At 38.2% G+C, this 12,793-nt stretch overlaps 1 protein-coding gene across 7 annotated transcripts in view; it reads left to right on the forward strand.

Annotated features, from left to right (window-relative positions):
- shaker (Potassium voltage-gated channel protein Shaker) overlaps positions 1-12,793 on the forward strand; it is a 621,792-nt gene that overhangs the window by 555,547 nt on the left and 53,452 nt on the right. For all 7 annotated transcript variants that reach the window (XM_065219307.1, XM_065219310.1, XM_065219308.1 and 4 more), the window contains 4 exons: positions 3-198; positions 261-382; positions 456-609; positions 681-852. In XM_065219307.1, the coding sequence (XP_065075379.1) occupies positions 3-198; positions 261-382; positions 456-609; positions 681-852 (644 nt within the window). The remainder of the gene's footprint in view (positions 1-2; positions 199-260; positions 383-455; positions 610-680; positions 853-12,793) is intronic.

Below are 12,793 nucleotides of genomic sequence, written 5' to 3' on the forward strand. Positions count from 1 at the left end.
AGGGAGGATGAAGGTTTTATCAAGGAGGAAGAGAAACCTTTGCCTTCGAATGAGAATCAAAGGAAGGTGTGGTTATTATTTGAATATCCCGAGAGTTCGCAAGCCGCCAGGGTCGTAGCCATAATTAGCGTATTTGTTATACTTTTATCAATTGTTATATTCTGTCTAGAAACTTTACCCGAATTTAAACATTATAAGGTGAGTTTGTCTGCGTCGATCTTCTGGCTTCCCGGTTCTGATCGTGGGAAATTGTTTTCCAGGTGTTCAATACAACAACAAACGGCACAAAAATCGAGGAAGATGAGGTGCCTGACATTACGGATCCATTCTTCCTCATAGAAACGATATGCATAATATGGTTTACGTTCGAACTTAGTGTCAGGTAAGATCAGAGGAAGATGCGCAGCCGACGGAGCCAGTTTTCTAATCGAACTTTTTTTTTCCCCCTCCAATAGGCTCCTTGCTTGTCCGAACAAATTAAATTTCTTCAGGGATGCAATGAATATAATCGATATAATCGCAATCATTCCTTATTTCATTACGTTAGCAACTGTGGTCGCTGAAGAAGAGGATACGTTAAATCTTCCCAAGGCACCAGTAAGTCCTCAGGTAAGTTCGTCAGCGCCAAACAAGGATCTCAAGTGGTGTCTAATTCTCAACTTTCACTTTCTTCACAACAGGACAAGTCAACGAATCAGGCTATGTCCTTAGCAATATTGCGGGTGATACGTTTAGTGCGAGTGTTTCGAATATTTAAATTATCTAGGCATTCGAAAGGATTACAAATTCTAGGACGAACGCTGAAAGCATCTATGCGAGAGTTAGGTTTACTAATATTTTTCCTGTTCATAGGTAAGTACCACCGCAGTTCGGCTGTAGTGTGCAAATGGAAACAAGTGTGTCGTATCAAAAAAGCGACTCCCGGGCTTCCGAGAGTTTTTTATTTTGTGGATCAAAAGTACCTAGTATCTTTTTAATACATTCTATATGTACGGTCGGTTTTGGGCGGACGGAAAACTTTGCTTTTGTTATCGCCTCTATCTCTCTTAATGGGTTTTCCACCGTAAATCAAGCCAGTCATCTGGCCGAGTCCAGTGTAAATAGATCTCTTCTCAGCAATCACAGCAGGCCGGAAGCAGCAGAGCATGGTTATTTCCAATTTGGCAAAAGAAATTGCAAGCGACGCGCAATCCTAGTAGGCTGGTCGCAATGCCTACGCCACTACGACACCGAAGGACATTTCCAATTTGGCAACGAAATTTGGCAACGAAAATCCATTTAAAACAAATGCTTTGGTTTCTTTCTTCACACCATCATCTACTATTGTTCCGACTACCCTTTAGTTTAGAAAAATGCCCCGCATTGCCCATAAATATATTTTTTGTGTCTCTCAAGGTGTCGTCCTCTTCTCATCGGCCGTATACTTTGCGGAGGCTGGCGCCGAAATGTCCTATTTCAAGTCAATCCCGGATGCCTTTTGGTGGGCTGTCGTCACAATGACCACAGTTGGATACGGCGACATGAGGTACACACACAAACAGAACATACATCCCTACACACCTGTACACAACAACTTCACCCACATGGATGCAAATATATGGCCAACAGTCAGCGGATCAGCGGCCAATCCGCTGCCACTTGAACACGCGTTATCCACTGACTGTGACGGGCCATCAGAAGCGAGGAGAACAGTACACCTTTTTGCGAGTAGGAGAAAGCACTCCACCGAATCAATTGAAGAAGCAAAAGGTTCCTGTTCCCCTCCTACTGTTTCACAACTACAGACTACAATTTTACAAACATCCGCACACGTGCCTCTTTTCCACCCCCCCACCCCCCTCAAAACAAAATTCTTCTTTTCAGTGTTGATGTCAAAGCTGTGTACTTTCTAGTGTGTATTTTTCCCCCTACTGTGAATACTATATATTGCTACTCAAATTGGTGTTGTTTCTCTTGCAGTGTTTCAAAAGACAAAAGACAGAAAGCAAATAAAAATCGCTGAAAACCGAGCGAAATCTCAATCAATCATGTTCTGCTCCTGTTACATACACACGAATGAAAATCAAAATGCAACTGTCTTCTAGGATCCTTACAAACAAAAAAAAAAAAGCATTTCGCTAAACACTTTCCCTTAATTATAAAATACAATCTTTCTCAAAGCTACACACAAATGTTTTTTGTCCTTCTGGGCGGTCTGTGTTGTGCATCGTATACGTAAGTGCAATTTAGGGTCCTTATACAAAATTCAAGCGTGCGCTGGGAGCCGATATTTGACAAAAGCTACCATGCAATACAACGGAAACGGAACATCGAGTAGAGTTTTGGAAAGTACCACGGAACATAACAATGCATCGCTGAAACTTTTAGATAATTAATATGCTTTTTAGTTGACGAAAAAACTGCATTTATTTTCCTAAACTGTTGGACCCCCTTGACTTGGGGAAGCAGTTGCACGCCAAATGACGAATCGAGCAAACTCGACATTCTTCGATTTGCATAATTGTTTGCTATGGGCAATCATTCTTATTAAAAAAAAATTACAAATATTGGTCGTGGATATTTTGAGGTATTTGAGATTTCATTTAAACTTACTATAACAATTTACCGTGTTCATTTTATTCTTGAAAGACTACAACTTTGTCTCAGACTTCATTTCGATTGGAAGTGACGTCTTCATGCTACGATTGTATCAAAAAATGTCAAATACGCCATTTTGAAAAGAATTGCAAGATCCAAAATGGTCGGATTTTAGCACAAATGTGAATGATTGCCTATAACAAACAAATATGCAAAGTTTCATACAAATCGGAGAAGATTAAGTCAAAAATTCATTTTGTTTTTGCTATTTGCTCCTTGAAAAAAAACAGTATTTGCAATTCACCCTCCAGTTTTATTCATAACCCCAAAATCTGGGCCTATGCAAAACATTGTAAAGGTTTAAAAGTCACGCAAATGGATTGAAGCTAAAAAAAATAGCTTAGGGGCTGTTCATTAACTACGTAGACAGTTTTTTAGGATTCTTGACCCCCCACCGCCCCCTGTGTAGACAATTGTCCATATAATTAAAAAAAAAAATTGTATGGATTGTGGACAACTGCCAACCCCCTCCCCCCCTAAATTGTCTACGTAGTTTATGAACAGCTCCTTATAGAATATACTTTCGGAGTGATTTGAGATAATTTGGGAAAAACTTCAATGATAACGAAAATGTAACATTGACTTCAATCGCTAATAAAAGATCAATTACAACTATATCAACTGGGAGAGGAATCATTTTCCTACCTGAGTGTGTTGTTAGTTGGCTAGTGGGAGCTTAAAATTTGAAGGAATCGGCATTTGAAGCCATTGTTTACCAACCCGGGGACAACTCCAGTATATTGCCAGTGTACCCCGACAATTTGGTGCTGGTGGTTCTATCAAAATCACAAGTTTTAGAAGTGTTATCAGAATAGGGCGAATGCGGAAATTATGTACAGTAAATAAAATGCAAGTTTTAAATTCATCTTAATGCCCACCAAACCGGCGTGTGTGGTACACGTGACGTCCGACGTCAAAAGTAACATTAACGATGGAAGTCCAGTGATGCCAGCGAAAAATGCCGTTTTTATTTTCAGTCCTATGTACTAAAGAGCCTGAATTTATAAAGAGACGACATCTTATCCATTTGACAGGTCTTCTGCTCGATTGGAATGACATTTCCTATGACTTTGACAGACAATCGATTGTTCCAATTTTGACATGTCGCCTCTTTATAAATTTAGACTCTTTACTATGTACAATTCATAAGGGACTGTTCATTAACTACGTAGACAGATTCTTGATTCCCCCTCCCCCTGCGTAGCCAATTGTCCATACAAACAATTTTAAATTTGTTAGGGCCGTGGATGATTGCCAACCCCCCCCCCCCCTAAACTATCTACGTAGTTTATGAACAGCCCCTAATCAGTTTATGAAACTTTTCTTATGTGTAGTCTGGTACACTCATAAAATAAATCACATAAAAATATCCATATGAATTTCACATAGCTTTCATGTGATCCCATAATTGGACACCACTAAATCACATGAACCTTATGTGTCCAATGAAATCTATATCGACAGTGAGCATTCATAAGGGCGTATACGCGATGATCGATTCTCTTCATCGATTTTCTCTTTTGTTAATAACTCTTGCTGTTGATTTTGATAGCCAATGCAACCTGTTACAACTCTACATTGAATAAATTCTACAAAATTGTTGCGGTTAGCTGTAGCAATGCAAAGAGAAAATCGATGAAGAGAATCGATCATCGCGTATAGGCCCTTATGCATGCTCACTGTCGATATGATTATTCACATAGAATTTATTACGTTATGCAATATTCAGATAAAAAATCATTGATTTTGTTATTGGAAAAAATATTATGTGCGTTCCTAATAGAAACTATATGAAAACTTTTGTCAGTGTATGTCTTTGAGCAGAACTGTAAAATACATACAAATCAATGTTATGAACTCAACAATTTTAAAAAAGCTCCATAATACCGTTGACAGACAACCAAAGCAGACCGTTGTACCAACAATCAATACGAAACTAACGATTTTAAATTGGCTCACCACTTTAGTAGCCTATTGGTCCCAAGCAAACGAATAACGTACCCTATTCTAGTCGAAATTCTAGTACTACGCAATGTTTGTTTTGATTCGCTATGAAAGTTTGACAGATAAAATGAGGGGTTTTGGTTTTTCCTATGTTTCGAGGGGTGAATCGATTAGCTTGGGACCGAAGAGAGTACCAGAGCTGTGCCAAAAAGTTGAGCACGTTTTTACGGGACCTTCTAGTCTTAGAGTTACCTCTATGGTTGTACCATAGAGGTAACTCTAAGACCACTGGGTCCCGAAGAAAATCATTATTATTTTTGGCTCACTCAGTACCAGAACAACGGTCCCAAGCAGTCCCAAGCTATTTCACTCACCCCTGCATGTTCTGCATGAATCCACACACCCCTGATGTTACCTGTCAAACTTTCATAGCGAATCAACATAGTGTAGTAATAGAATTTCAACTAGAATAGGATACGTTAATCGTTTGCTTGGGACCAATAGGCTACTAAAGTGGTGAGCCAATTTAAAATCGTTAGTTTCGTATTGATTGTTGGTTGTACAATGTACAACCCTAGAGGTAACGTTAGTACAACCAACCGGTGGAAACTAACGATTTTTAATTGGCTCACTACTTGACTATCCTATTGGTCCCAAGAAAATCGATCAACGTATCCCATTCTAGTCGAAATTCTAGTACTGCACTTTGATTGTTTTGATTCGCAATGAAAGTTTGACAGATACGATGAGGAGTTCGTGCATTTTCCTATGTTTCGAGGGGTGCATCGATTAGCTTGGGACCGAAGAGAGTACCAGAGCTGAGCCAAAAAGTTGAGCACGTTTCTTCGGGGCCTTCTGGTCTTAGAGCTACCTCAATTCACCACGAAAATCATAAAATCGCTCTTTTCATATGGCATTCTTGCCTGTTGTTTGACATCCACACATGGTGAAACAAAAAGTTGGTTTGCCATAGAGAAGCACCAACAATCAATACGAAACTATCGATTTGAAATTGGCTCACTACTTAACTAGCCTATTGGTCCCAAGCAAACGATTAACGTACCCCATTCTAGTCGAAATTCTAGTACTACGCAATGTTTGTTTTGATTCGCTATGAAAGTTTGACAGATAAAATGAGGGGTTCGTGGATTTTCCTATTTTTCGAGGGGTAAATCGATTAGCTTAGGACCGAAGAGAGTACCAGAGCTGAGCCAAAACGTTGAGCACGTTATTTCGGGACCTTCTATTCTAGTCTTAGAGTTACCTCTATGGAAGTACCGTTGTGGCGGTGAAGGACAATTCCTTTGTTTACGTTGTGTGGTGACATCTACTATTTGCAAGTGGGTACGTGGAACTAAGGTTATCTGTCACCTTGCCGGGGATTTGTTGTTTACTGAAGAAGATTCACCCTAATTTCAAATCTAGATAAACATTTCAAAATTGCCTATCTGCATTGATCGATTCTCTTTATCGACTTTCTCTTTCGTTAATAACTCAGCTGCAAAACCTGACTCTGTTGTTTTTGACGTTTTGGATGCTACACTCAAAAAATTGCACACGTCATCATCATGTGTCTCACATTTAATTTTGTGCTTATTGTGAAACACGTCCATTTCATGTCTGAATCTTATGCTATGAACCATACCTGAACACTATTTATTAGAATTGTGACACACTTGTATTCTATGTGCCTCATATGGTGATATCAATAGCTTTACACATCATAGTTTAATATTCTATAATATTCTACTTTATCGACTTCTACTTTACCGACTCTAAAAATGAATCGACAAATATATAAACAAAACTTCCAGAGGCCAGAGCTTTCACATATGTTTTTAAAGGGTCTGATTTGAGATTTGATCACTGACTGTTGGGGTGTGCTGCTGCCGGAGTCTTCGTTCAATCTCACTGTGCCACGGTTGTTCTCATATATGAGGCAGGTTGATAGGATAAAGTCACAACTCTTGTTTTCGATGTTTACCTTTCTGAACAAGCAATTCACATCGCATTGAAATGCAAAACACTTTAAATCCATCTGTTTTGAACAGTAGTGTGATTAAATGTGCAATACACTTGAATAGATAGTGAAAGATTTTCAACATTTCATAGAAATTAACGTGTATAACGCATTAAACCGATGTGAAATACACTTAAAGTAAATGTGATTGTGCATTTAAATAATCAAGTGTTTAAACACTTCGACGTGTGCAATTTTGTGAGTGTAGAAATCGTTCGCATAGCAATGGTTATCAAAAGATAAAGTTGATGAAGAGAATCGATCGAAGCAGATAGGACCATTTGAAATGTTTATCGAGAAATCAGTTCGGAGTTAGAGGTGTGCGCGCATTCAAAAATGGTCGGCGGTGGCGTGTGGGGTAATTATGCTCGGCGGCGGCAGAGTAATCGGCGTCACGCCAATAACACTTTTAGGCAGCGGCGGCGGCGTGAACGGGTGTGGAATTTTTTTGTACAAATTGAACAATTAATATGCACGGTCAATATTGCGCGTTTCACACCAAATTGGACTAATAAGCGCGTTTTCACTTATTAAAAAGTGTGATAAAACTGCAAGTTTACGTCTACGTCTACGTCTTGGTGTCTTCGGTGCACTTATTCCTTATGATGCAAGCAATAAGTGCTCCGAAGACATCAAAACGATTTGCCGGAAACGTGCACTTTTAGCACACTTTTTGCATTTTTGGGACAGTCCAGTTTCAGATGCAATCAGCAATATAAAGATAAATATCGCACAGTTTACATTATTCTTCAATTCTCGCGCAACACGAGAAAAGGGCCTATCATTGTTGATCGATTCTCTTCATCGATTTCTCTTTCGCGAATAACCCGACTGCAAATGGATTTCCCATTCAGTGTGTTGGTTCAGCCGCAAGCTAGCATCATCTTCTGTCGAACTGAGCTGCGAGCTTAGCGAGAAATTCGTATATGATGCCGTGGTAAACCAAAGAGAAAGTCGATGAAGAGAATCGATCAACGAGGATAGGTCCTTTTCAAATGTTACGTGAGAATTATATAAAGTATCCATAGACGAGTGCACGGATGGATTTGAGTTCACTCACTCGACAAAAAGTGACACAACAGCGGGGCCCTGTTTACAATAAATGAACACATGAATAATGCTCGCGCAACATTTAAAAAGGGCCTATCAACTATTGTAAACAATTTGCTAGATCCTTTTCACGAGAACCGAAGTACGCCCACGCATACCAAAAGTACTAACGAGAAGGGGGAAATTTCTCCTACCCGATGCATCGTGATGGTGTTGTTAGTCTGCGTGGGCGTATCCGGTTCGCGCGAAAAGGGCTTAACGAGTTTTGTGTACAAAAGTGTATACGCCCGTTTCAAATGTTACGCGAATCACAACATTTTAACATCAATGCAATTTGAAACATTTGTTCACTTTCAAAATGCACAGATAGCTCATTTGGTTAAAAATGTCTAAATTGTAATTTTCCCGAAAATTCGACAATTTGGAATAAAAAAAAAGAGGGAAGTTCCTTGAACTAGGGGAATTAACGTATTCCCGGCAACCTAAGCAGCAACCTTCTTTCTATAGCCTTTTTCTCTAAGGAACTCACACATATGCAGTATTGGTTTGGTTACAATCTTTTGCTGCCAGCTGCTCTAACAATTTCAGTCGAAAGAATTGTCAAAAACTGTTTTGAAACGGTTTTGCAAAGCTCCAATCTTCTCTAGTGAGAGCGAGTATTGTCGGCAACCAGTTTTTCTTCGGCAACCGTTCCATTTGAACTGCATGTAAATCTGCTGTTCTATTATCGGCAACTCGAAATCAGCTACAATTTGTAGTGCGTGTGTTTCATTTCAAGAAAACCTTGCTAGATTGCTTTTTCTCAGTGGTAAAAATATAGTCAAATTGAAGCTGAAAGCATAAAGAATCGTTTGCATGCATTCAGCGAAGTGTTTTCGTAAGAAAATCCAGTGAAAATAGTGTTTCAATTTGGGTTGCCGAAAATAGTCCGGCATGCCGAAGCCGTCATTTCCCCTAATTGGAAACATTCGTTAGGCCTGTCATCCGGCACAATGCTAAGAGGGTTTAGAGCTAATTTTTGGCCTATTAAGCGCATTCCGCTCTTTATCTCTCTTCTTCAAACGGATATTTCCACTATGGATAGCTAATAAGTGTATTCACCTTTCCATACGTACTGCAAGATTTGATGAAGAGTTACAAATTGTTGAGATATTGTTGAAAATGTAACACCCCTTCTTGACAGTAAGCACGGCCTACGGGTACGAAATTTGGCCTCAGGCATTGAAATTCAATGGCGCTGCACTTCGGCCTATCGAATGGAGAAAAAAGGTCCGGGCCAACAGGTTTATTGGTGTTAGTGAAATGGGCAAATGTTTAGTGGTGTTCGTATTTCATTGCAATGTTTATCTATTTACACGAAACAGCTGTTGGCCGTGACGTATATATCACTGTTCACAGTATGGAATGTTATGGTAGAGTGACGTCGTCAGATGTGTGCTCAGCAAAGTTTACAATGCTTTTGCTTCTAACACCAGAAGCTGCCTGTTGGCCCGGACCTTATATAAGTTTCATTGGATTCTATCGGATCACTTCTTTAGTTTTCGAGAATAATGAGTATAAACATTCATGTCACGTGTTCTTACTGATTGCGTTGATAGCTTTTGAACTAAAATATCGTACCATACGTATAATTGTTTCGATTATTGGGTAATCATAGATATATTTGAAGTGTTCTGCTCGATAGGCCCAGAATGGGCGATTGGGCTGAAGTAGTCCTCTCCCCTATTACGCTTTATTCGTATAATATACGACTTCAACTTCGTCTTCCCTGTGGTGATCAGGGTTACCAAAACTAGAGATAAATCTGTATTTCTGCAGATTTTTCAGAATTTTTAAAACCAATATTCCGTATTCACAGATTACAGATTTTTAAGATTTAAACAGATTTGTAATTGTGATATTGAAAATGTGATCAAACATTTTGTTTGAATGAAACTTGATGTGTTTAAAAAAAAATCACTTCAGTGATATTTTATCATCATTAAATTTTATATCAAAACATGCTTTTTTGCGATTAGAAAAGGAAAATGAGAACTGTCTGAGGTATTGTTTTTTGCCAAGTCATAATTAATTTATGATACATGAAAAAAGAGATGTCACACGGAACGTTTTGGTGTAATAATGGAAGTGTCCCCTACTAAAAGTTCCCCCGAGGGCACTTTGGCGGTTCCGGAAGTGGCCAGTGTGGTCAATAATCCATTTAAATTCTAAAGAAAGCCTACGGATGAAAAACCATGAAGAAAGAGGTGTCACACGGCATGGTTTTGGTGTAAAGATGAATTTGTCCCCTACTACAGATTCCCCCGGGGGCACTTTGGTGGTTCCGGAAGTGGTCAAAGTGATCAATTATACATTCAAAGTCTATAGAAAGCCTACGGATGAAAAACCATGAAGAAAAAGGTGTCACACGGCATGTTTTTTGTAAATATGTATTTGTCCCTTAAGGTGCCGCCACACGGCGCATGATATTTATGTTATAGTTCTCTATGACATAGCCGATTTAGATTTCTATAACATAGTTCTATGAGATTTGGGAATCCATTATCAAAAACTATGAGCTATAACGTAATAGTAGCTATGTAGTAGAAAACTTTGAAGTAGTGCTATAAAATAGAATTTTCGAGTGTACACACGATTGAATTTTTGTGTATTTTTGTCCGCTTAATGATCCGGGCGCATCATAAAAAAAAAAGAATTGCAGAAAGTAAAAATATTTGGGATTAGAGCTAATTGGGGACAAACTCTTATTGTAGGGTAATTTGAAGAGATAACTTCCTGGCAGTGCTGAGATTTGTTATTGTCGTTGACAGACTTTCGTGCGATATTGACAAAATTGATCCTCAATTGATTGATAGACATGATCCTCAAAAAACCCTTCGTCAAAATCTCATTCATTTTTTTTGTCAATGACAAAGATTCACCTGGTAACCAATAGTGAGGTGAAGTGACAGTGAAGTGATGGTGAAGTGATAATTTTTACCTCGGATGAGGTGAGTCTCCGTGCAAATCAAATGGAGAGTGACTTCACCCGAGCTGACAATTGTCACCTCACCGGTGAAAGCATGTCACTCCACCTCACACGCCGTACAGAATAGGCCTACTAGGATCAGTTTCATGAATTGACCACTTTTACGGATGTTCCGGATCTTCCACAGGACCAGTCTTGTGACTTACCAGAAACTGACTCTTCCCAAAAGGTGGTCAACTATCTGCTTAACAATTTCATTGAAAACATCAGAAAGTTATCTCTACAAATTGACGAATTAATTCGAAGTTGTGACCGGAACATAGACCCTGGAGACCACGGAACATCCGTAAAAGTGGTAAATTCATGTACTGATCCTCAACATCCACGGTTTTTTTCGACGCCTCTCATAGAAGTCTTATCATAATGTGGAGTTATGACCGGAATTTGGTCACTGGAAATCACGAGGTGGTCCACTAAAATATCCGAAACATCCGTAAAAGTGGTCAATTTATGAAACTGATCTTAGAGCTCCGCGTTTTTTTCAAAACCACTCATAGACGCCTTATCAGAATTAATTCAAAATTGTCACCAGAATATAGACACTGGTGACCACGGGATGAAACTTATCCTAGAATTCTACGTTCGTTTCAAAGCCATTCATTGACATCTTATTAATATGAATTCGGAGTTGTGATCGGAAAATTGACTCTTGGGTTCATGAAACACAAAACCACTCATTGGCATCTTATCAGAATCAATTTGGAGCTATGACAAGAAATTTTACCCTGGGGACCAATGCACAAAGGTCCCCAAGTCGTATTTAGGAAGACAAAAATATTTGCGCCCAAACCATCACTTTTAGGTTTATGGTGTCTTGTTGAAGATTTATTCGTATTTTTTGTCCAATCTTTTTATGTTACTGAAATTAGGGTGGTCCATAAAATTGGTGAATTGAAAATACAAACGTTTTTAATATTTGAGTTAGACCAATGCAGTGTTTTAAAAAGTTGTAGAACAATCAATTGCTTAAGACATCAAATTTCTATCTCTTATGGTTCATTACTTATGATTAATTTAAGCAAGCAGGTTAGGGTGCCCCTAGAAAATCGGCTTTCTTTAAATATCATTTTAGAGGTTCGTAGAAGCTTTGTTTTAAATATTTTAAGAACTTTTTATGACGCATATTTTTGCTGAAGCAACTTAGTTGATATCTTCTTTATTTGAAAAAGTTATGGCAAGATTTTAGTGAAAATTTTGACTTTTTAAAATTATTCGCTCTCACTGTTTTCTCACCAAATGAATAAAAACACGATCTTTCAAAAGAAATCACAAGTTTGAAAATCGGTTTGCTCCTTTTAGAGATATTGACAATTAAAAAAATAAATCGAAGAATATCTACATTAACTTTCTAATAAAAAAAAAATAGCAACATGGTTGCGTCATCAATATGCGTCATCATAAGTTCTAAATGTGTCCAAAACAACGTTTTTACGAGAAATGAACGTATGAAAAGTTATTCAACTAAATCTGTTTTTTAGAGGACACCCTAACCAGATTGTTAAAAAAAAATTAACTCATGAACCATAAGAGATATAAATTTGGTGTATTTAACAAAAATCCTTTGAATTGATTGTTCTACAACTTTTAAGAACATTGCATTGGTCTATCTCAAATAATAAAAAAAGTTTGTGTATCCAATTCACCAAGATCCACAAGATCGACGGAAAACAAATCAAGAAAAAAAAACTCCGTATTATTCGAAAACCCTTATAATTATGAATTCGGAGTTATTATCGGAAAATAAACCCTGGAGACTATGAATGTTTCTCATGCACATCATAGACGCTCCTCTGAAAGATAATAGACGTGTCTTCAGAATGAACTCGGAGTTGTGACTGGAAAATGGACCCCAGGGTCCATTGGATGGTCTTCCGGAATATACGGGACATCCGTTAAAGTGGATCGTTCAAGAAAACTGATCTCACCACTCTATGGTTTTTTAGAACTGCTCATAGACATTATTTTTCAATTTATTATCATGGATGATTTCTAGGTGGTATTAAAGTGTTTAATAACTTCTAGGTTCTATTAAAGAACTTTTAGGAATTCTTTGATTTCTTTCTCTTGACTTCTTTGGAGTTACAAGTTAACGAGGGACTATATTTACTGTTTAT

The sequence above is a fragment of the Ochlerotatus camptorhynchus genome, unplaced genomic scaffold (assembly GCF_037179485.1).
Source record: "Ochlerotatus camptorhynchus isolate MF236.1 unplaced genomic scaffold, CSIRO-AGI_Acam_v1.1 ptg000102l, whole genome shotgun sequence".
Lineage (NCBI taxonomy): Eukaryota > Metazoa > Arthropoda > Insecta > Diptera > Culicidae > Ochlerotatus > Ochlerotatus camptorhynchus.